The 25,000-nt window shown below is 42.5% G+C and overlaps 2 protein-coding genes across 2 annotated transcripts; one reads left to right on the plus strand and one right to left on the minus strand.

The window, feature by feature from the left end:
* Positions 1-4,647: 4,647 nt before the first annotated feature.
* LOC121307800 (retinoblastoma-like protein 1) lies at positions 4,648-15,852 on the minus strand. Its single transcript, XM_041240079.1, has 22 exons — positions 15,520-15,852; positions 14,371-14,504; positions 13,783-13,983; positions 13,551-13,615; positions 13,320-13,448; positions 12,511-12,671; positions 12,142-12,206; positions 11,680-11,866; positions 11,258-11,424; positions 11,034-11,146; positions 10,762-10,865; positions 10,507-10,644; positions 10,042-10,206; positions 9,359-9,494; positions 8,724-8,990; positions 8,180-8,397; positions 7,683-7,859; positions 7,358-7,429; positions 6,493-6,583; positions 6,137-6,285; positions 5,723-5,887; positions 4,648-5,599 (listed from the first exon to the last, which is right to left on the minus strand). The coding sequence occupies exons 1-22, from the start codon at positions 15,694-15,696 to the stop codon at positions 5,429-5,431; spliced, it is 3,252 nt and encodes a 1,083-aa protein (XP_041096013.1). The 5' UTR covers positions 15,697-15,852; the 3' UTR covers positions 4,648-5,428.
* Positions 15,853-16,541: 689 nt separating this feature from the next.
* LOC121307852 (PRELI domain containing protein 3B-like) lies at positions 16,542-24,994 on the plus strand. Its single transcript, XM_041240151.1, has 6 exons — positions 16,542-16,921; positions 19,339-19,507; positions 22,015-22,104; positions 22,553-22,623; positions 22,825-22,927; positions 23,165-24,994. Exons 1-6 carry the CDS (start codon positions 16,890-16,892, stop codon positions 23,279-23,281), a joined length of 582 nt encoding a protein of 193 aa, XP_041096085.1. The 5' UTR covers positions 16,542-16,889; the 3' UTR covers positions 23,282-24,994.
* Positions 24,995-25,000: the final 6 nt, after the last annotated feature.

The raw sequence follows: 25,000 nt of genomic DNA on the forward strand, positions 1-25,000 counted from the left end.
GGACTCCAAACCTTGAGGACCTCATCAGGTCACTCCTGGTCTACACTGCACTGCTTCAGATTGTAGGATTGTGCAAGTCACTACGCATTCTTTCTGGCTTCCTTGTTTTGCAATGCCCTCTATTGGTTGCCATTTAGATTGGCATAACTTTTAATAACGTATCCTAATTATTATTGTTTTGCACAGCTTGTCAGTGACGTCTCCTCTGTCTATGTCAATGAAGATAGTTTATCCAGCCTACAATATTTCAATCATGAACAAGACAAAGTGAGAGAGGTAAATTAAACCCACAACGGATACATTTACTTGCAAGAATATTTATCGGAGAGAAGTGGCATCAAGTAAATGGTTATAGAGTGATGAATTGTTCTGTGTAATTTTCACCAGTAGAATTTCATTTCCACACACTGGCTGATGCCTAACTGAGCATTGGAGGTTGTGTGCCTGTAAGCACATGCTCTGTTTTTATGACATATTTCAGTGACAGTTCTATTATAAAAAAACAAACGAATATTATTGAATAAAAGGTCTGTTTTCTACTTACAGCGTCGATGCATCAAATTTTTCCCCCTTTTCGCAGGCGCTCAGAAAAATGAGTATCTGAGTACAATTGCAAATGGCTGTACCGCGCTCAGGAATGATTTATAGGGAACACGTAAAAATGTGTTGCAGCACAAGAACATGAACATGTTGTTGGTTTTGAAGGATCTCTGCAGAAACTCTTTTTGGGGGTGACAGTGACACATTGCAAATAAAGTGACAGGGATGGCTAAATAAACGATGTCTGTATTTGTGTGTGACGGACCGCACACAACAAGGATTTAGCATTTAACACGGTTCCTTCATTGATTCCAATAATCAAAGATTACACTTTTACGGCGTAATCATTATCATTAGACACAATAACGAGGCCACTAGTTAAGAGCAGAAATGAAGTCGGAATTAGTCACCTAATCTCTGGGAGGGCAGGTGTGCTGGTGTGGGTTCATGGAGAATCTTCTTGAATGCTTCTGAAATGCACTCTCAACTGCCTGTCTTTTATATCTTAGCTTTGTGAGCAGTGTTGAAACCAAGGTCCAGTTCCTACACCCCACAAGCAGCTGTGCTCAGCACAATGTACACAGTGATATTTGTTTGACTCCCTTTGTTACCCTTACATAGATTTCAACTACAAACATGTTTTATTTGATAAATGGAGTATTCTCAAGTTTTTATTTTACCCGTTTGCCTACACTCCTATTGCATTGCAATTTGATCCAATCCTGGTTTTACTATGAGTTTAATAAGACACACCAGATCTTGTTACCTATACACAGCGTGGCTAATCAAGCTCATACTAAAACCTGGAATGGGCGAATCAGCTACGCATTAGGAGTCTTGTCGGAGTGATTTGTTTACAGTACCTTGGGCACGTAGCCTTCCCTTACAGACAAAACATTGGGATCCTGTTATAATGTAATGCATTACACAGAAGAAACCCTTATAGAGTCATTAACAGACCACAGCATGAACATAATGGATTTGGAAAAATACAACATGGTCTATATCGGTGCACACCACATAATAGACTATTTATCATCCCATTTTTGCAGCTACAGTTTTCCCACTTAAGTCACTCTATCACCGATGTCTGCACTACACTATATCATCAGTCACTGTGACTTGTCAAAGAACATATTCAATTAGTTTGTTTTCCAAGGCATTGGTGTCTTCAAAGCATGAAGATGCTGCTCTCTCAAAATAATTACAGTACACCCCCATAATGGCTTGGCCTCCTCTCTGAGTCTGGCTCTAGTAAAAAGGTTTCCACATGCTGAGCTTTTGTTCCTCAGACAGGACTGGTATCTTTGAAACGATGGACTTCTGTGCCTCCTTTTCTGACTGGGAGACTGTGGGAAGAAACTAATTGGAGTCTTTATCCCTTCCAGCTGAGGGAAGGGCTGGTTTCTGAGAAGCCTATTAACTTTATCTAAGTGGAGGAATGGACGGGGAGTAAGCAAGGACCATTGATCAGATCAGATCCGCCACTGTTGTATAGACCTCCTAAACTCCTAAATGATCTTGTCAATGACTTGTCCAAGAGTTTCAAATTGCACTGCTGATTTATGAAAGCTGTCTTTTATCAAACGGTGTAAAAGTGAATCGTTGGCATTGTCATGGCCATGCACAATGATGTTTTCAAACAGTTTAGTGATCTTTGCTTCAGTTTGGGATTCCCCCCGACGCTGACCCAGTCCCGTTCAGTGTTAACTGGCTCCAAGGATCGACGCAATGAAAGCTTTGTGCTGCTGCTTTTATTCCTAATAGGGCAGAAATTAATAATTGCAATAAAACTTTAAATTGCATTATTGATTCTAAAATAACTTTAATATATGCATGTAACATTCGCATTGCAGTGTACAATTATCTTCAGTGAAAAAGGTGGAAATACAGAAACAAGCCTCAGAAGCCAGTCTAGTTTAATATACCCCATGCCTGTGCATGCTTTCTTGTCCCTAGATTGCTTGCCTCATTAAAAAAACAATACCAAATAAGAGGGCTTGTAAACACTGCTAGTTAAATCAGATGTTTTAAACAGTCTATGATACTTCTATAAATGCAAAGGGTGTTATTAATAACGATTCATAATATGAGTGTCCCTAAAGAGTTGGTCCTAATTAGGATTATACAAGTGGCAAAGTCCCACCTGTCTACAAAGCAGTAACAATCCCCACAGTGCCTAATCAAGTACAGGTCGATTGTAATCTGTGGTTTGTATACTGGCATTGCATCTTCAGTGTGGCATTGGAGGGCCTTTGTTAAAAGTTCTTAAAAATTGTAAGACACCAGAAAATTAGAATTCTCCACTTCAAATTCTCCCTTAGGGATCGGCTTAATACATGATGTTAATGAACCATTTTATCAGCGTGTGAGGTCTTGAGTTTACTGGCGAGTCGGACAAACCACCTAACAGCCATTGTGTGCCACAGACTGCTGCTGGTCCATATGGGTTTCGTAAGGCATATAGAGACCAGTGTTTGCCAACAACATGCATCACAGACATGTCTGTGTATAGCAATAGCATGGCGAGTGTACTGTTACACTGCAATGTTAACTTATTCAACACACAAGCGCAGTCAAAGGCTTTTTATATAAAATAATAATAATAAAACACACCATGCTGCTTTTTCTTACCTCTTCCAGGGTAAAACAATTTCCTTGTAAGACTTATTTTCTCATTGATTCACTCCCTGCACAGTACCATGGGTGTAGTAAAGGGAGTTTAAAGCTTCAGGTGGGATCCCCACATGTTATCAAGCATATTGCATCCAATTCCATTGTAGTAACTGGTGCCATTTTATAGCATTTTAAAAGGATATTGTTCTCTATGGTGAATCTGCAAGGGGAAAAGGCTTGTGATAGGACTGACTAGCAACTGGCAAACCACGATCTGGAAGCACACTCATCCTGGTCCTGCATACTACTAGCGCCATCTACTGCTGTGAAAAGGGGCTTATATGTTTCACAAGTGACATTAAAATGGATGTCATTTTGTACCGTTATTTTTTATTTTAAGAACGTGTTCACTTCACTAGTTCCCTGATTTAAAATGTAATTATATTTCGATGTAGCCCTACCGTCTAGTGTCATGGGTGCGTTGTATCTAGTGTTTACAGTTTCTTTGCACCATGCAAAGGTCAGCAACCTAGCAAGCTATACAATATTGGCTCTAACACTAAAAACTGCAAACTGTTGAACTGTCTCTGAAAGACCGAGCTTGGCAGTCCGTGTTACTGCCGCTTGTGGGGAACAGTTACTCATTAATACAGTCTTTAATGGGCTGGCAGAGTCATTTCAGCCCTTAACATTGGTAATGAGCACATCATAGTTAGGAATGACATGTTCTCCAACTCCTTCACCCCCACACTGAGAAGAAAATACACATATGGAAAAAGTGACAGTGTGCGTGTGCTGAAGAAACTAAATTAAAAGGAGGACTTTTCTTTAAAAGTTTGGGTAGACTTGATTTAATATAACAAAAACAAAAAAGACAATTTGAATACTACAAAGAAACTTGAGTAATATACATTTCAAGGCACTGGTAGATTGTCTCTCGTATCTGAACCATGGAAGGTCTAGTTCACCCAGCCAATAACAAACCCTACTTCAAACCTCCCCTCCAATTCAGTCTTCCGTGGTTCATAACGTCACTAAGTGTGAACGTGTTCGAGTCCAAACAGCACCAACTGAACACAACTCAAATAAAAACCTTTGCCCTACAGCTTGTTACAAGACAGGACTCTAATACAAAATGCCCTGAGACCTTGCACAACTGATTCAGCCTGACACGCAAACAGCAAAACACGCCATTTTTCATTTTATAGTCCGTGTTGCTGCGTAGCAAAGGTGATTTTCCGAGAAAGAGCGGTACTTCGTTCACTATAGCCAACGCTAGGCTGTAACCATACAGCAAGCTGACTGATGGATAACACAAGGGTTGCAATGCACCTGGCTAACAACTCTGTAGACACTGCAAGGAGTATTCCTTTAAAATGCAATGGACAATGGGAAAGGACAAGAGGACACGCCAACATCCTTGTGCGTCTCAAACGTCAGGACATTAAAATGTTGCCGTAATAAAAAACTACAAAAAAAAAAAAAATAGTTGTAGATCAAAGCGTTTACTAAAATCACAGAAGATAAAACATATTTCAGTTAAAAAACATGTGTAGATACTACACGTTTAACAGCACCATCTCTCATTTCAATGGCAAGAACAAAACAGTTTTGAAACACAACACTGTACTTGTCTCTGGGACAGCTGTACAGTTAGCACCCACACACCACAGGGGATCCTTACTGAATGCATGCTTTTGCAAACCCCACTACACAGCAGTAGGACACCGGCTTCCTAATAGAGCTGTACTTTTCAATACTCTGGTTTCAGCATACCAGCAACTGGAAAGATGAACGACTGTACCATATACAAAACTAACAGGGTCAGAGAATCTGAGAAAGGGGAGACTGTTAGGAACAACTATACATAAAAATATAGTTCTAGCCAAGTATTCCAATAAAAAAAATATATATTACAGGATTTGTAAAACTGCTTGCTCTGTTGTTTTTGGGTGTATGACATCCAATGCAAGTAATGTACAAAAAAGCAGGGATTCAAAAACAGGGTTCAGACTATCCATTAACCTCTGCAAGTTTCCACTTCAGCAGTTCCTTATCCAAAGTGATGTGCTGCCTGAAACCATCTACAGAGTTCTACTGTATTTCACATGCATGCAGCAGCTATGACAAAACACTGGGCCTTCCAGAACTGGTGCAGCTTGTGTTTCCCATGAATCAGGGTAGCAGGTCCCAGTTTGTTTCTTCAGATAATCAACTCTCCATCTGGATCACTGTGACCCGTGAGCTGCAACACGTAACTGGACAGCCGGCTTCAGTGATTGGCCCTCTCGCTTACGACATCCTGCAGCCGCTTCAGCAGGACATCGTCGCTTTCCTGACGCAGCCGTTTAGCCGGCGATTCAGAGTCGCTGTCCATAGTAAAAGCTCGCTTCTTGCTCATTCGCTCTCCCTGCTTGATCATGTTGTTGATATCTCGCAGATCCTGCAAGCCACAGAAAAGGGTTGTTTTCATGGTTGCAAATCATCGGCAGAGAGATATGGCGTGTAAGAAAGTAAACCCCTTATCTCTCGGGAAAGTGGGGTTTGCCGGTTTTGCTGCTCTTACCTTTGAAGGGCTGCCGTTAAATCTGTAGGTCATGGCAGAGACAGGGGTGAGACAGGACCCATTCTTGTGTGGAGACACATAGATAGAGTGTCTCTGTGATATACGGCGGGGAGAGAGCGGGAGGGATTTAACAGATGGGAACGGAGACAAGGGGGGTGCCTCCATCTACACAACGGAGAAAGGGAAAAATTAAAAATCACATGGCACCATGTCATTACAATTCATTGTTCAGTTGCTGAAGTTCTGTTCATATGACCTTACAGTTACTGAGCATTAAATATAACAAGGTTGAACCAATGAGGTTTCTATTTGAAATACAGACAAGATTACAGCTGGGTTAAGAATGGCCACACATTAATTCGCCTCTGGGATTTTTTTATTTTTTATTTTTTTAATATATGCACGTTTACATACCCTATGGTCCAGATTAGTGATGGCATACTTCATTGCAAACGATTTAATTCGCAGTATGTATACTGAATTGTAGAATTGGATGAGGTCGCCTCTGTCATCTGCTGGATCAATGCGATTGTCTGTCGGGGAACCTTCTTTACTTTCAACTTCTAATAAAAAAACGATATACATTTACCCTTCATGCAACACAGATAAAAACCTTAAGCTGGGGTCTTGAATGCATTAAGCAGACATCACAAATTATAAGTGCTTGCACCAAATAAATAGTAGCAGGTTTGATTTCTAAATGAAAATCGAATGACTGCTCATCCTCTGTGTCTGTGGAGGACTATTTAAAAAGACAATGAGCTTCATACCACAGTCCATCCTCTCTTCATGCCCCTCAGCATTGTTGGCATCAGGCTGTGGTGGTTTGGCTGCTTTCTTCAACAGAACGCTCCTATACACCTGAAGGAGGCAGACAGCAGGACAGCCACGGTTAACCTTTAACAAGAGCTCTCCTTTTAGTTCATTTTGAGCAGCACTGTTTCTTTCAAGTCTCCCAGTGGTAGTCTTTTGATAAACCTCCTTACAGTGGAGGCTATAAGCGTTTGTCATTATGGAGTAAAGCCTACCTCTGCATAACTTAATTGCCGCCTTTTGCTGAAGTGCACTAGCCATCCTTTCTAAACACAGCAATTACAGAGCAGGCAAGCTGGTTCAAACTCATTATCCATGTTTTACATGAATGTTTATATGTAATGTGAATTGTGAACACCAATTAAGAGATGAGGAACCAAACACAAAGACAAACCCATCTAACTTAACCCTCTGTGTACAGCCCTGTATATTTCATGAGGGGGGTGGGGGGTCGGGGCACAGATCTCTTGTATTGTTAGATCTTTAACAAGCAGGCAGCTGTTTCAGAAGCATCCACACAACTAAACAGCAACAGCAGCAGCTCAACCCATCCTCAAAGAATGGGATACTTGGTTCCTGCATGTTTTTCCAAGATCCCAAGTTTGTGTGTGCTACAAAACACCTTTTTTTAAAAGATTCGTTTTACTTTGCATTTAGAACAAAAGTGGAGATTTTTGTAAAGCAATATCGACACAACGTTATGTTGTACAGCACGCTCTGTTTCTTTATAAATCACTTCTTACACTTTATTGAATACAAGTCGACAAACAGTCTGTGAGCAACAGAAGGCACTGGAAAGTGGAACAAGGATCAGACACTTACATGACTGGTGGCCTGTGGCTGACTCCGGTAACATTTCATTATATCCTGGAATGATCGGTCTTCTTTTGTGACCTGAGAACACAGAACACATGTCTTTATTGATGCAAATCAACAATAAAATAAATCAATTGAGAGAAAAAAAAAAAAGGAGGACACTGCAATTTAAACACACACAATGCAGCAAGAAGGTGAATCAGTGGAGTGTCTATTAAAAGGAAAAGAGCCTGCCATGGAAACAGCAGCATCCAAAGCATGTAAGAACTGCAGATCTGAAGAGACTGATATTGAAACATGGGTCTCAGCTCCGCGTTGCATCTCACATTACCTTTGCCAGTATGTAGACGGCACAGAGCAGTAGCTGGTCCAAGTGTCTGTCCTTCATTAGGTCAGTGCAGTGGACGAGGGAGAACTCAAAGCAGGTCCAGATCTTCCTCCTTAACTCTGCAGAAATATCCAGCTTCAGACACAGGTCCCGCAGCCGCACACTCGCCAAGTGATAAACCTGCAAAGGACAATTAAACACAGAATTAAAAACACAAACAAAACCGATATAGCAATATTCAACTGTTTATCAGTCTCTTAACTGCAGGTTTCAGCACTAATCCAAGATGGCTTTACCTTACATAATAACATCAGGTAGACCAAGACTGGTGTTAATCAGGGACTGTGGAACCACCCAGAAATATATAGGCTTTATTCCCTATTGCGCATTAGAACTGCAATGCTAGTGCGAGCACTGCAGTGGCTTGGTGTGCAAGGCACAGGAAGACGTGGGCATGTTTGTCGAGATTAACACCCCCGTTATAAGTTTCTCTGCTTTACCTTTCTGAAGAACAGCGCCAGAGAGCCAGTCTTCTTGGGCTTGCTAGACGCTGGCTGAGCCTCTTGCGCTACAGCCCCTCGAGAGCGTGTCGGAGACGCACCGAGCAGTGCTTGAGCAGAGAGCGGGGTCGGGCTGCTGCTGTCAACACCCTTCTGCTGGTCAGCAGTGTTCAACCCCACGGGTATGAAGGTGATGCCCCCAGTCTCATTAGCCACTCCTGCGAAAAGCATGTCCACAGATATAATGCAGGGATGGAAATCAGACTGCCATTGCAGAGCAGTTTGACCCATTCCTGCTTTTACTATGAGTTTATTAAAGGCATTTGTTTGTATAATTTTTGCTCATACAAAGCAAACACAGAAATTGAAACATGTCACTTATATGTTATTAGTTACCAAACATCAGTTTTATTTTTCCTCCATAAACAGTGGCGCAATTCACAGTGGTGCGCAAGATTGTTAGAATCGCTTTATCTTTCATGAACAGACTCAAGCTGAGCTCTGCTGTCCGATGCTAAAAGTGACTAAGAAAACAAGCCCTTACCTTTCACAGGTATCATGACCTTCTGTCCATTTGTCGTGGTTACCGTAGCTGTTGCCATAGTGACCAGCGTGCACCCAGGGGGGAGAGGGGCAGTGTCTCTTGGGGAGGAGGGGGTGTGGATGATCTTCAGCCCCCCCCCCTGAGAGAAGGAGATCTTGCTCACCGGGAATCCCGAGGAGGGGTCCTCTCCAAACAGACGCCTCTTGGCACTGCCAGCCATTGGAGAGCTGTATCGATCGTGTACCGAAATGGGCGAAGGCGGGACATCTGGAATAGAAAGAAATGAATAAATCACCCTTAAAAACATCACGAAAGTTTACAATGAAAACTGAAACGAGAAGGCGATCCCTCTAAAATAAAATGCAAGTTGTTGGGGTCTGATTTATTTCATGTTTTCCTTTGCAATATCAGAAAACAGGGCTGTTTTAAATAAAAGTACAAATATATCATTTATATTAGCATACAGCACAGACACCTATTTCAACAGCACAGCAGGCAAGCTAACCCTGTGACTCTGCAGGTATTAATGACATCTCAGGACTGGGATGCTGAAGCCTGACACCCTGCATGGATTATACAGCACTGCGAACTGCTGAACTAGGGGCTCTGCACAGGCAGCTCACACCCTTTCTTACCTCGTCTCACGCTCCCGCCCAGGTCGGTCCTCACTTCTTTAAGACGAGGGTGAACGACTGGAGAAAGGGGCGCCATGGGCAGGTGAGACAGACCCCCGCTGCCGTTTACACTTTCAAAATTGCTAGGAAAGGTCACCTGCAAGAATAAGAATAATAAAACACACATTATGCAGGCATCATTTCACATGACATTTCTAGGTCAGCGATTAAAAAGACAGTTCGCCAGGGCAATTCTCTTGAAGATCAGTCAAAGATGTCTGGTATGTCTGTATAATAAATAAACTCAAGGTCTGTGCTGCTGGACAGCTGCTGTTTTATAGCTGTACAGAAAGTATACAATGTGTATACTATTTCAATGATTACTCTGGTTTCACAGTTGCTTTAAATTAGTTCCCTTTGCATTGCTTGTTAAGCTAACACATTCAGCATACACACAGCAGCATTAAGTAATACCAGTAAAATCCAACAAGTGGCACCTCAAGAACCAGTCCTGTGCTGAATGACAAAGTTTGCTTGCAGTCATTTGTTAAAACTAAATGAGGATGCTAATTCTGAGATCTTTCACTGAAAGGTTTGCAGCCTGTATCTGGCATATTAATTTCACAAAATGCTTTCCCACCGATACATGTATTGCATTACCTGTTGGCTGGCTTGTTTGTTTGTTTCTTTTCTGAGTCACTCACCTCCTCACAGGTAGGCACTTTGTTCTGCGCCGCACTCAGACACTCCCACAGCGCAGAGTCCTGACTCCATGCACGGCTCTCCAGGATCTGCTCCTCGATGCTGTTCAGATGCTTCACCATGTCCCGGGACAGCCCCTCCTCGGATCGGATCACAACCTCTATAACCTGTCCAGAAAAGAGTGTGGGGGGGAGGGGGAATTCTTAAACTGGCATCTCCAAGGGGTCTACTTTTACCAGGGTCCCAGGAGCATGCCAGGTGTATTAGGAAGTCAGGTAGACCATTTCCTAGTGCCTCTGTCTGGGTAACAAGGTGGATATCCTCCAATAGTTCATCCCATCACAGTCATTGTGTGTCTATTAAGGCTATACTTTGTAATGCAGTGCGGAAACTTTACATATTGAGTTCACAGCTTTAAAAATGAGAAAGAGGGGAAAGGTCTCTGTTCACACCCAGTTACATCATACCTTATAGAAGTAGAAAGGCCTGAGCTTGAAGACATTAATGATCCAGGGGAAAGTGCGCTGAGAGCTGTATGCAAAAAGGACAACCTCCAGGCAGCAAGCCACCAGAGAGTGGTGAAATATATCCTGCTCCAGCAACACCTGCAAAACAAAACCAACAATGACCTCCACAACAGCACCCCACTGCAGAAACCACCTTACAGAACAAGAACAGCAGACTGATCTTTCTAAACAAAGAAGTTAAAGAGCTGTACTCACTGCCATGTCTTTTCCGTGCAGCCTTCGCGTTTCCTGTGCCATGACGTTCTCAAGAATTTTATAATAAAGGATCTCGGCTAGCTTCAATCTGTTGTCAGCAAAGTCTGGCGGAAAATGAGAACGATTTAATTGCATGTGAATTATTCATTTACAGTTACACTGGACTGCAGCATGCTTCGCCCCTCCTGGCTAGCCCAATCTCTCCCCCACTCCAAATCTACAACATGCTGCAGACTCAATGTTATAGATAGACAGCGTGCCTGTTTGCTCACCCATATGAGAGCCGGGCTGCTCATCTGTGTCTCTTGTATAGTGTCGACGGAAAGTCTCTCCCAGGCTCTTTACTTTGTTTAAAATGGTTTCGCTGGGGTCCCGGGAACAAGAGCTGAAATAAAGAAACAAACACATTGAAAAACAATACAGCCCAGGCTCAGAGGGATAAACTGTTCATGTATTTACTGTATGCGTTGTTGGAAGACCCCACCCTGGCGCTCACCTGAAGATCTGCAGCAGCTGCTCACTGGGAGCGTTCTTCAGCCCCAGCACCATGCTCTGCAAGCGGCTGACGCTCTGTGTTGCGGAGGAAACGGGCGTCACCATGGTCTCCTTCTCTCTCAGGTACCGGCGTCCTGTCAATGGAGTCGAGGGTGCAAAAGACCGCGTCTGTTGACGGAGAAGAAAAAATAAATACATGTTAAAAGTGCTGTGGTGCAAAGTGTTTTGCCTCAAGCAGCAGTAACGCATGAGGTTGCTGGCAGATGTTTTGCAGCGATCGAAATGTATTGCATGCTGAGCACCTATTTAGTAAATGTGTTCACATATCAAGGGTGTGCTATCAATCAAAAACGCTCCCTCAACCCCTCAAGAAAATCCGACAATGTTTTAAGTACAAGAAGAAAACAAACTGCATTTGTGGACCTTTTCAAAATGCTGCTGAAGGTTGCATTCCACCTGCATCCTCGCAGACAGCTTCCCTCCAGGGAATTCCAGAGCTGACTTCCGAGGAGTTCCGATTTCCTCATCAGCATCGGCTCCCAAAAACACCCTCTCGTCGAAATCCCCAACCGTCAGAACGTACTCTTCATACTCCTTGTTGACCGCTTTACTGAAAACAGACGTGAAACACAAGAAGAGACTAAGAAACAGCCCGTTTACTCATAGTTTTAAAAGCACGAGGTTTCATGGGACTACAAAATAACTTGCTTTCAAAAGACTGGTGCCAAAGATTAAAAGATTCCTCTAATGGTAAGAAAACAAAACGCACGCTTCGTAGATCGAATAAATAAATAAAAAGGTCAATTTCCTGTCACTTTAAAACACCGAAGACAGATCTGATTCCTGCAAAGCTCAGAACAGACGCAGAGAAACATGTGCACTCACTTGTTGCCTGTGAAATATGGAACATCCAACATTTCTGTGAAAAACTCATCATTCCCTTTTAAAATCTGCAAACAAAACAGAAAACACTTGCTATTAAAAATCTGTACAACAACTGTCTTTTTAAACCAAAAAAAAATTTAATCAATAAAAAAAGCATACACTGGAGAGAAATTAACTTAAGAAACAATTTGGTTGGGGGAGAATACTGTAGTGGGAGCTAACGTAATAGGTTTAGACAGTAATCACATGCTGCCAAAGCAGACAGTTCACACACAATAAGAGAAGTGGGATAGCAGCTTTAAAGCCCAGGATATCTCAGGGTCATCATTCTGTACGGCTGCTGGGTGCTGAAAGGGTTAAAGCCATTACCTGTCTCTCGAACAGCTTGAAGATGTATGGTTTAAAGTAGTGCTCTTTTATGCCCTTGGCTTCCACCACCAGCCCGTCATGCAGTTCACACAGCTGCTCGATGATGCAGGGAGGCTCCTCAGGGGGAGTGTAGTCAGGGTCATGGTAATCCGCTGGCAACCCTACAAAACACATGCAAACACCATGAACTCTTCCAACGTTAAGTCAGACTCTAATTCTAATTCAACTGCTTCAGTGCCTTATGCAGAAATAAGCCATAATGAACTAAAGGCAGGGTGAGGGTCCTGTTTTTCCCCCAATTTTTATTTTAGACATGTTGTGATTGTTCAGCTGCTTTAAGTTTAATTGACTTAATAGTATGATTGCACGCTTGGGTGAATGCAAGTCTACAGAAGAACAGCAATACATGTACGTCTACTGTAGGGTTATTCAAACATTAGCATTCTTCTCATAGCCCCAAACACTGCGTTTCCTTAGTGTTACACTGTACACAACTTCACTCTGCAAAGCACACCTAAGTTTTGAACAGCGATTTGGTGGAATTGATTTTAAAAAGGATTTGGAAATGGAATTGAAAAAAAAAAAAAAACAGACTCCAACCCTATGCAAAGGGGCATATTCAAAACCGGAAGCATTGTGTTTACTCAATGCTTTTTTTTTTCCCTAGAATGCACACCTTTGTTAAAATGTTTCATGACACGCCTAGGAGTCAGTGCCTCTAAGAGAGCAGGTCAGGAAACGTGCCAACCCAAAGAATCCCTCTTCTAATTCCCAAATACAAACTCTGAACCTGTCTTTTTGTATCTTACCTTTAAAATTAGGATTGATGAGATCCCTCCTGTTTGGACACAGCAACGCATTACCGAAAACCAAGTCCAGGCAGCAAAGCAGAAGATGATAGGAATTCACCAAATCATCACCGATCATGCGGAAGTTACCTGCAGAGAAGCACAGGCAGCAGTAATAAGTGGTACCACTTGCAAGGGGCATTGCTCACAAGGTGTACAAGGACTCCACTGCCAGCTATTGTTTGACATTACCTTTCGTGTACACAAACAGGGTCCAGCAGAATTTAAAGACATCACTGATATGGCAGGGAAGGCGTCTGTTGGGACAGAAAATAATCAGACACCAGGGTACATAAAATGAAAATGCACCTTTGTAAAACTTACTGATGATGCAGTTCAACGCGTAGCTGATCTGACTAAAGAGTCCTGGCAATTCATTTCACGCTGGCTCGAGATAAAGAAAACACCAACGAGTAGAAATCACCTCTGTTTTCTGCTCCGCGGGATCTTTGGGGGCTCTTCCTGTGGGTTTTGAAACATGTCCAGGAAGATCGGCTCAAATTTCTTAAAAATGACCGTGGACACTTCGAAGTTTCTCTCCAGGCGCTCAATGCGTTCTCGAAACTCTTGCGACAAACTGGACATGTCCGCCCATTTCTTCATCTTACTGAAGAACTGAATTAAACTAGAAAAAAAAAATCATATTCTTTATATACAATAGAAATGAGTGTCTGTGTGAGTTACAGAAACATCTTACCATAGCAAAAACTGGCACTAACATGTGTTTACTTGGCTACTTATAATAAGGCAACAACAATGTGAGACAAGTCCAGGACTGGAAACAAGACTCCTTTTGCATAGCAGCTTCACCCATTCCAGGTTTTAATAAGTGCTTGATTAGTCACAGTGTATAGGTAACAAGCTCAGGCGTGTTGTATCAAACTCATAGTAAAACCAGGCATGGATTAAACTGCTATGCAATGGGAGTCTTAGTTCTACCTCTGCTAAGTGTAACTGGATAGCGTCTCTCTCTAGACTGGGGATTGTATCACGACACACAGAGCTCACTCACCTTAATTTTGAAGAGCGCAGAATTCTGGTCAGTGACACAAAGTTCCCCTCCATCACACCCTTCCCCACTGTAGGAGTGGAGCCTCTGCGGCAAGCAGCGTACAACGAGCAGGCCAGCCAGTGAATCACGTCTCCCTGTACAAGAACACTCAAAATAAATGAATCCAGAACAGGCTTCATCCACACCCACACATAAAACACACGCTAGCACGACAATGCAATTCTGTTCTGCAGGGACGGAAATAAGACTCCCACTGTAGGGCAGTTTGATCCATCACTGGTTTTACTAGTTTATTAACACACACCTGAGCTGGTTTCCAATACACCTGTGCCTAAATGAAGCTCATAGTAAAACCTCGAGTTACTGAAACTGAAATGCATCCCTGCTTCTGTGTCAAATGAGCTATAAATAGCATGGGTTATTATCATGGAGATATTGACAACGCAGAATTCGACGTTTCTGCGTGCAAAGCAGAGTTTAATGCATTTAAAAGGCAGCTGCAGTAACACTGTTGCGTTTTCGTGTAGGGTTTGCGACTAATGCTTACAATAAAGCCTGGACTTTGAACGCCACACACAGTGACGGGGCAGAACTACATCGATCAAAAGAAAAAAAAAATGCCAGCGTTGCTATGACGTGTTTTTCCGTGTCACGGAGAACTAAGGGTTGTCTGTTTTAATTGTGATTGATTCGATGTTAAACGAACTCAGGGCCTATTTCTTTTTTAAAACACTGATTTAATAGACTCGAGCTTGGGCAGTCAAAGTGGTTAACGGCCCCCAGGCAACACCCCAGAGAAAGGTTTTACTGTATTTGTAGGGTATGGGGATTGGGGATTTAACATATTTCAACATTATAACTCAATCAAAATGTTTTTTTTTTTGTTTGTTTGTTTGTTTGTTTTAGCAGACAGAAACACCAGTATATAAGTCTTTGTAGCTGTTTGTAGTTTGCATTGAGTGAGTCGGTGACTGTACACAGGCAGCAGTTGATCAAGCCCCTGGATACTCACGTCGTTATCTAGTCTGTGCACCAGATTATAAGTATGATTGTAACAACACGACATTCAGTTTACATCATGGGCTGACTTGTCTGCGCCGTTTCCAGGTGTGTTTGCATTACATGAGAGGGTTAGCGCCTGCCCCGTACCTCCAGAGTGTATGTGTCCCAGATCGCTGTGAAATTTTGCAAGGCTTCAGCCGCTGTCTCCTCGTCCATATTCAACTCTTGGCACAGCGCATCTAAACTTTTCCGAACCTGGTTCGCCTCATCCTTTCCAGACTCGGGTCCGGGTCCGGAATTCGAATCGCTTTTAGCGCCCCGCATTGATTCCAGTTAATTCGACTTTAACTGAATCCGTATCAGCTGCTCCGCTTGATTCCTCCAGCGCCCTCTATGATATCCCAGCATCCACTGCAGACACAATTGGCGCGAAAAATCAGCAAGGGGTTATGGGATGCCAAGAGAGCGTCCGGCCGGTGTTCAGTGTCTAGAGGGGTGACAGATTAGGGGGGTATTTCTCAGAATTTAAACATTAAAAAAAACAAAAAAAAAAACTTTTGAAGTCCGTTTCATTTTTGTCCAAGGCCCTGGTGAAATACATCAACACAGTGACTGTTAAGATAACGTAACCGATAACAAACATTAACTTCTGAGCAGTTAAGAGATTACTCTATGGTACTATGCATGTTTTGCTCTTGGGATAATGCAGTCTCTGGATATATTTTAATATATAACTAAAGTAATATTTTCTGAAATGCATTAAAGAGTTGGTTTAAGATCGTTGAATTCGCAATCCTCTTATTTCATTATACAAATATACGACTATATAATTCTGAACTGTTGTTAGCACTTGTTCTAGTTAGTTAATTTTCTAAAAAAAAAAAAAAAAAAAAAAAAAAAAAAAAAAAAAGAAGTGCACATATTAAGCTAGAATTTAGTTAAGTGCAACGCTGAGTTAGAGCTGCAGACTGGCATGCATGCCAATGTGTTTTATGAATACCTCCCGCTTCTTTGGTTGCACTAGGCGGCGCCGTGCAAATCTGGAAGCATTACTTGTTCTAATCCGGAAATTGAAGTCACATGCCCACTTTATTAATTTGCTAGGCTCGATTTAGCCCTCGCAAAAAAAAAAAAAAAAAAAAAAAAAAAAAAAAAAAAAAAAAAACCAAACTATAATTCTGCAAAACGTAACATTATTAACCCTGACTAATTTCCATCTCCAGGTTGCAGACTTTTTACACAGAATCCTAAATAATAATAATAATAATAATATAATAATAATAAACACACGCCTATTGCACATGTTATTTTTTTGACCCAGTCGTTCAGTGTGAGCCGTGCTTTATTTGGGCAGTGCGTGTCCCGGGCGAGTCGCACAGGAGGAAGTGCGTGTGCTTTCAGGGTGTCTCTGTAGTAACCGGGCCCTTCCTGCTGGTCACATTGACAGAGGAGCTCTCTGCGAAACCGGTCTCTGCAAAGATACATTAGCGAAATCGTCGGCAGCAGCTGGAAGCACTATGAAAATCTGGACTTCAGAGCACGTATTCAAGTGAGTAATAGCTAATCCGAAGGTTTCGTGGAGTTGTGTTTTTTTTTTTCAATTCTTGAGAACGCAGCCATCTTCAGAGTGTGTGATGTAAGTGTCGTGGTGTGTGATACGTCCGTTAACGTAGATCCAGTGCTATTACATTGACAGAACAGACTGGGTTTGTGTAATGCGGTTGAGAGACTTTACATTCAGCAGTAATCGTTGTTGGGAACAGTTTTGTTTACCACCATTAAAAACAAAGACTGCTTTTCATCGTAATTGGGGAAGTAAAAAAAAAAAATCCATCCGCGTGTTTAGGTACCGGAAAGACTGGGTAATACTGTTCGGACCTGGACTGAAACTTGAGTCGCTTTATCTGGTAGTCTAATCTGAGTCTGATCGTGTTTGTTCTGGTTTATTTGTTTTGAGCAGAGCATCGCGCCCGAAGCACGGGTTTCCACAATACATACACCCCTGCAATGTTACTGGAAGTGTGTTTTTAACAACGCAGTGGCCAGCAATCTGGTCTTAAAAGCCAGTCAGGCAATGACAGGCAAAGCAGAGCAGAGCTCACGGGTCATGACTTTGAAAACTAGAACAGAAGGGTACAGCCAGAACTAGTTAACTTGAAAGGTGATGATTTCATGTTTTACTATGCCCTCAGTGTATAGGTAACAAGCTGAAGGTTGTCTTATTAAACACAGTATGACTCTTAGCAAACAGGTATCGTCATTCTGTTTCTGCAGATCAGGTCAGGTGACCTTCAGGTCAAGGGCTGGCATTGATGCCCAACACCTGGAGGACACCATACTAGTCAGAGATGACACGTTGAGTTACACATGTGTGTACTTCTTCATGGGTGATCGAAACATGCACAGTTACAGATTGTTATAACAATACATTTCACCAAAACACTAGAAACTATTATTTCATCAATGGTGCTATTCCTAGTTTACTTTGAATTGACAGATTAATTGGTGTTAAGAGTAGATCGCGTTCCCTTTGTTTCTGTGAAGTCTTGTTCTCCAAAGTGATTCTAGATCAGCCCTTTGCAGAATGAAGGCTTCAGGTGCAGTGGTGCAGTGTAGCCATGCCAGAGTACAGACATGGCTTGGTATTTAATCAACAGGATACCAGTTATAACATGTACTAATTACAGTTTTCAATTTGTTCATTCAACATGGATCTGTGATTTTTCAATGTTTTTCTCTCTCAAATATGGAATATTGTTGTACAGGTATACCTAACAAATAGCTATTTAATTACTGTAACCTGCCTAGTCCGTTTGTGTTTATAAAGCATACAGCCATTCACGAGACTCAGTGGGGCAGGGTCTCCCTGAGAAAAGCTCTCTTCTGTGTAAGAGGATACCCTCAGGACAGCCTCCTTTCATTAATCACACATTGCTATCACAAAAGATTCTGCATATTTAGGCATAACAGTTTTCCTGATGAGGATTCTCCCCCGCCCCCAAATAGGTTCTTCTTTAAAACAGATTTATTTGGTATGTGTAACTCAGACGGACATGCGTTATTTCAACCATGTCTGCTACAGGATCCTGCTTCAATATTTACAATGAAGTTTAAGCTAAAGCATAGGTTGTTGGTATGAGGTGTATGTCACTTGAAGCGTTTCGGCTCCCTTGTTATAAATGCCTGATCTGCTGTTGATGTCTGTCAGCCTGTTATCTAATATAAAATGTAAAACGCAGTGCAGGCAGTAGAAACATTTGAATGACGTTTTATTTTGCAATAGTTCCATTTGATTTCTTTTAAGAGAGAAATTATCATTCCAGATACAAAGTGATATTTCCTCTATTGGTTACTAATACCCTGAATATTATTATGTTCAAAGCCCATGCAGTCCAACTCTCCCTGACTCCATACACATTGCAGAGCCCTGTAGACCTCAGGAGAGTCACATTACATTACATTACATAACCAACCTTCAGTTCTAGCCTGGTTGTGAACTTTCACCTACAAACATACCTTTTGATTTGCGTCACTGCAGCCCCCTACGCATGCTTGCACTCTCTGTAGGTTGCATAGCTGTGCTTCATCACGTGCAGTACAGTGAGGACTGCATTTGCTCATCCACGCAAATGTGAAAAATTAATCACAATGTGTTTTGATCCTCCTTTTTTTGTACGAGTCCATTGCAATTTATAACAGATAAAACTGTAGATAGTGTCTTAGGAAAAAGATGTGAGAGCTAAGCAAAAGTCAGGGTCATTCAACAGTATTTGTTATTTATCTAATACAGCGTGTTTGTCATTTGTTCTTGACAGGTGTGGATGTTCACAGATACCATGGAAAGGCCCTTTAGCCTAAAAATCGTTTCTTATTTATTTTGCCACATGCATTTAGACCCTTGTTCTATGACTTGGTTTTTAAAGGATGATTCGTTTGATTAATGTTTTTTAATGATTAATTTTGCAGCCACCCGTGGGACACTGTGACCAAAGCAGCTATGCAGAAGTACCCGAACCCCATGAACCCCAATGTAGTGGGAGTGGATGTGCTGGACAGACACATTGATGTCCAGGGACGGTTACACAGCAGCAGGCTGCTCAGCACGGAGTGGGGGCTGCCTTCCATTGTCAAATCTGTGAGTGTCTGTAAGATAGTGTGGGGTTTATTTTATTGATCTGAACCAGGGGTGTCCAGTCACAGTCGCGGAGGGCCATTCCACTCAAGGTTTGACAGGTAACAGGAGATAATGAACTGCTTCAGGGTCTGGGGGGGAGGGTTTAATTAAACAATTCAGAACAGGGTGGGAACAAAGATAAGAGATGGAAGGGCCCCCCTGATCGGAACAGTGCCACCTTAAAATATATATATATATACATATACATACACACACACACGTACAAACTGTTTGGCAAACCTCATTCTTTTGTATCGTTATTGCATTTTAAGGGGTAAAAAACAAAACAGTCCCTGGTTGAAAATCCAAGAAGGATTAGTGTGTGAGGCCTATAGATCTGATGCCATTTCCACAGTGGAATGCAGTGTAATTACAGTGTGGGTTTCAGGACAGGAACCCGTGCGTAGCTTTTCTTGTCCTTGTTTGAGCCATTCACAAGCGGGTACAGGCTGCATTGCTGGCACGTGTTGATTTGACGGTCCTGTGCTGCTCGGTTTTATTATTAGCCTTGCTGGACGAGGACTTTGATTGGAGCGTTGGGACAGCAGTGATGTAACATGACTGCCGAGAGGCAGGAGGCTGAGCCCACACAGTGGCTTGCACAACACTGAGACTTAGTGAGACCCTCGTGAGTAAACCTGAACTCAGTTTCCAAGCCATGGGGACGTCCTTAGAGTTATTATTATTTAACTTCCATGAGGGTTATGTATCCCAAACAGCGAGGGATATGTACGTTACTGTTGCTATCATACATTCAGTCAGACGCCTTCACGTCACAACTGGCTTACTTGAGGTGGAATGCCTCCCTTTTTCCTGTTGGTAATCTAACGTCAAAACCTGATAAGATTTTTTTTCAAAACTTAGATTTATTAACTAAGTTGTGGGCAGGTTTCTTTTTTTTTTCTCTAAGAAGCATCAAGTGATTAGGAAGAACATGTTTAAAAAAAAAAAAAAAAAAAAAAGACTTGTAACTTTCATTTTAAAAAATTTCACAATTGAATTTTTGCTCATCCAGCCTGAGCCAACCTATTTGGACGCTTCTCAGGCTTAGACGAGAAGAGTGCCCTGTGGCAGACTTTAATGGCTGAATTTCAATAGCTAGACCATGGCACATTTTTTTCAATCCTTTTGCAGGACAGTAGTGTTGGCACAGACGAAAGAGAACTAAGGACAGACAGACCTATGATGGAATAGATGAATTGTGAGCCGGGTCTGCGCTGTTTGAAAGGGAACAGTGCTTGCAGGTGACGGCTGTAGATTTGTCAGCTAGAGGTTCGCTGGTGTCCTTCTGGGTTTGGAAGGGTTGGAGGGGAGGTTCAGGGGCAGGACAGGGCGTTCTGTAGAGTGGAAAAGCAGGAGCCTGCATTCTGAGTGTCCTGGAACTTTAAATAGCAAGGACAGTGGAACTGAACAGCATGTGACTGGAATGCCCATTGCGTGTCTCCTCAGGCACACTGTTACTGGTCCTGTATTTAGCAGCCCCAGTATGCACTCTTTGGCCTTTAGCTCTGTATAGGACTGTTAACAGTCAGGCATCTTGCCATATGAGGCTGGCACAAACTGTCCACTTTCCTAGTGTGCTGATTTGTAAACTGGAAGTCCTCCCTCTAACATGTCATAGCAGGCTGCTTTCACCTGCATTTCAGTAGCTGCCCCCATTGCGTCGCCCCATTTGGCTTTTTGAGTTGCTACAGCAGGAGAGTTCAATGTTGTTGCCCTGTGTTGGTCAGCAGCAGGAAGCCCTGTTTTGCATAGACAAGCAGTGGTTTCTGAACCTGTTCTCAGAAATATATTGAAGCATTGGTGTTGGGAGAAAACAGTAAACTGCTCTCAGAAAGCCCAATTCTAGACACTCTGATAATAGTTGTGAACAAAAGTAACACTTCCTGAACTCTCATGAGCCCCAGAAATGTCATTGACCTTCAATACAAGTTGTTTCTCATTTTATATTACATTAAGTGTGCTTGTATAGGATGGAGCCGGGCGGTGTGTTTGTACGGGGTGGAGCCGGGCGGTGTGTTTGTACGGGGTGGAGCCGGGCGGTGTGTTTGTACGGGCTGGAGCCGGGCGGTGTGTTTGTACGGGGTGGAGCCGGGCGGTGTGTTTGTACGGGGTGGAGCCGGGCGGTGTGTTTGTACGGGGTGGAGCCGGGCGGTGTGTTTGTAGCCGGGCGGTGTGTTTGTACGGGGTGGAGCCGGGCGGTGTGTTTGTACGGGGTGGAGCCGGGCGGTGTGTTTGTACGGGGTGGAGCCGGGCGGTGTGTTTGTACGGGGTGGAGCCGGGCGGTGTGTTTGTACGGGGTGGAGCCGGGCGGTGTGTTTGTACGGGGTGGAGCCGGGCGGTGTGTTTGTACGGGGTGGAGCCGGGCGGTGTGTTTGTACGGGGTGGAGCCAGGCGGTGTGTTTGTACAGCATGTATCAGTGCGTCTTTCTTGGTTTTACGCTTCCTCATTCTGAATGTCTTTCTAGCTTATTGGGGCCACAAGATCCAGGACGTACGTCCAGGAGCACTCGGTGGTGGATCCTTCACGACATACTTTTGAACTGAAGTCGACTAATGTGAGTATGCTTTTACCTGTTACTTATAAAGGTTTTTCTTAGTTTTATATTGTTAGTACCACCACACCAATATTTATTTTTTATTTTTTTTATAACATCACACAACTAGTCGTATTGTTTTCATCATGCTGCCTTGAGAAACATACAAAGACATACATGTTTTAATTGCTTACGTAGGAGTCAAGGAATGTGATTCTCGTAACACATATGGAAATGGTCCAAAGCTGCTGTACCAGCAGTGCTGTATATTTTAAATGTATGAGTAAAGGGGAAGTGTGCACTGTACTGCTGAAATGCATGGCTTTGTATTGTGACGCACACTGGAATACAGGAACCTCAGTAGGAATCTGCAGTCTGGATCCTCCAGTGCAGGTTCTGTACATGCAAACACAGCTGTAGAGCACACATAACAGAGACTGCAATCAAGCCTGCCTTTTCTTTACTGTAGATTACGTTTACCAACCTGGTATCTGTGGATGAGAGGCTGATTTACAAACCTCACCCCCAGGATCCTGAAAAGTAAGGCACATCTTTTGGTTTCTTTTTGTGGTGGTGTTTTGTTTTTTTCCTGCATAAAATGGTTTAACAGTACAAACCCAGTGCATGTAGTACAAACCCAATGCATTTCTGCTCTTCAAGGCGTCTGCTGCCTCTGACGAGTTGCTTGAGACTCCTGCCTCTCCCGCTGATTGCTGTATCATTGTGTGTTTGTGTTTCCAGGACTGTGCTAACACAGGAGGCCATCATCAGTGTGAAGGGAGTCAGTCTCAGCAGCTATTTGGAAGGGGTCATGGAGAACACCATCTCTTCTAATGCCTGCAAGGTCAGTGTTATTAAAACTAGCGACACATGTCGTGGTTACAGATCCCAGCTGCGGTTACATTAGCCTTTCTAGTTTAAAACCTTTTATTTAAGAACACACTGATTAGCGGGTAACCGTTCCTGATCCCTGTGCAGTGAATGCATTTTTGCACATTGGATACATTGAGCAAGGGATACAAATAGTATCTAGACGAGACAAGAGTTCTCTTATCATGTCCTGTGTGCCTCCCTCCTGCAGGGCCGCGAGGCGATGGAGTGGGTGATCCGACGACTGAACACGGAAATCGAAGAGTTAGCCGCGGCGGCCAGGAGCACCATTAGGACGCCGATGGCAGCGGCAGTCACTGACAAATGACATCCCTGACCTTGCAACAGGCTGACTCATATCAGGCTCGACTCTGAGTCATCCACAGCTTCTCTTTGTGCTGGTTTTGTATTTATTTATATACATGTAAAATATATCTCAAAGTCCTTCTATTTAAGAGATTCATATCTATATTAGATATCATTTAGACTGAGCACAAAGAGAAGCTGTGTAGGTTTATTTATTACCGAAAGGTGTAATGCATGACCGGTGATTTTTTTTAAAGGATCTGCGTTCTAGTATTAATCTGCTGAATGTTGCTGGTTTTGAAAGTTAATGCTGGAATGTTAAGTGTAATTGTGTGAACATGTTGGTGCGGATGTGTTTTTATGTGTGGACTTGCACATAAACACATGGGATCTCGGATCCTGGAACTCATGCAGAGATGACAAGCCAGTGGACACTTTGTGCAGAAGTGTTATTTCCACGATCCAAGCCTAATGCAAACGATTAAGTGGAGATTGAGCAGATTGACCAGGGACAAAAACGGCAATGAGACCTGTGAACCTATGTGCCATCTCTCTGTCACAAAAAGACATGATGAATACATATAATTCATTGTAAAATGAATATACAAATATTTAGGTAGTAATGTGAAGGTCAGTTTCCTTAGATAGAAAGTTTGCATTTAACTTTTTTCTTTTTGTTGTTTGTTTTAGTTATGCGCATGTGTTTCATGATCACTTTTTAATACTTTAACGCAGATTCTTTCTCGGTCAGACTAAGGAGTCAGCAACTGCCAGATTATTCTGGCATATCAACACTTGAATGTCAAGTACTGTACATTTTAGTATTATATATTCAATCTGAAAAATGAAGGGGGTGTTTCCACATGAAGCAAACCCTGGAGTTTTAAAGTGGACCATTTGAAACACCTAGGTGTTGGTTAATGCACAGTGTTAAAGTTCACTTCCTCTCGAGCTCAGGGGTTGATAGAGTGATTACAGATTACTGAACAAAGAAGGACTGTACTGCGCAAGGAACAGCCTGTGTTCCCCCTGGGTGAGACTGTATCCAACTGGTGAAGGATAAAATGTAAGAGAGAGCAACATGAATTGTTAAACACACTTGTGCACAAACAAACAAAAACAGGAAATTAGAAGCAGTAGAATCTCTTTAATGTTCCCAGCGCTGATAACAGTTCACCAGGTTTAGAAAATCGGTCCCTCCAGCAGATTACTTTGCTAGATTCAGTGTGGGATTTCTGTTTCAAATCCTGCAAAGATTCAACTGCAGGAATGTGAAACCGTCTCTCCCTGCTCCCCAAATAATAATCAGTAAATAATATAAAGCCTGTTCTGTTTTAGCTTATTCATCACAGAAGTACATTGATGCAACCAGATCCTGGAGTTATTTGGCAAGTGAGACTTTTTATTTCAGAGTCCGTACACAGATGGAACTTGTCTTCAGTACAGACAGCTGAGAGTAATGTGTAGCCTATGGAGTTTTGGTGTTTTTGTTTTATTTGTTTGTCTAACAGAAGTGGATACCTCATTTTGGCAACCTAAGGGAGCAAATTACCCAAACTAGAACAGAAATCCTGCTGCATCTTACAGTAAATCCAAAGGACACCTCCCTGTAAGGTGACAGAACGTAGGCACAGTGTGATGTATCTGTTTTCAGTTTGCATCTGTATATTGTGGAGAATTCCATTCCAATGTTTCGCGCTGCAGGAATATGAATGAAATGTACAGAAAGAGGTAGCAAATG

Source organism: Polyodon spathula, chromosome 59 (assembly GCF_017654505.1).
Source record: "Polyodon spathula isolate WHYD16114869_AA chromosome 59, ASM1765450v1, whole genome shotgun sequence".
In the NCBI taxonomy this organism is placed as follows: domain Eukaryota; kingdom Metazoa; phylum Chordata; class Actinopteri; order Acipenseriformes; family Polyodontidae; genus Polyodon; species Polyodon spathula.

What these genes read in the sequence shown, in the direction of transcription:
- LOC121307800 (XM_041240079.1), bottom strand. Translation starts at nt 15,696, where the DNA reads ATGCGGGGCGCTAAAAGCGATTCGAATTCCGGACCCGGACCCGAGTCT. An exon ending in CTGCGCTCTTCAAAATTAAG is followed by an intron (nt 13,984 to 14,370) that starts GTGAGTGAGCTC and finishes TTTTTTTTCTAG; the next exon opens with TTTAATTCAGTTCTTCAGTA. An exon ending in TCAAGCTGTTCGAGAGACAG is followed by an intron (nt 12,207 to 12,510) that starts GTAATGGCTTTA and finishes TTTTGTTTGCAG; the next exon opens with ATTTTAAAAGGGAATGATGA.
- LOC121307852 (XM_041240151.1), top strand. Translation starts at nt 16,890, where the DNA reads ATGAAAATCTGGACTTCAGAGCACGTATTCAA. An exon ending in ACTTCAGAGCACGTATTCAA is followed by an intron (nt 16,922 to 19,338) that starts GTGAGTAATAGC and finishes TTAATTTTGCAG; the next exon opens with CCACCCGTGGGACACTGTGA. An exon ending in CACCCCCAGGATCCTGAAAA is followed by an intron (nt 22,624 to 22,824) that starts GTAAGGCACATC and finishes TTGTGTTTCCAG; the next exon opens with GACTGTGCTAACACAGGAGG.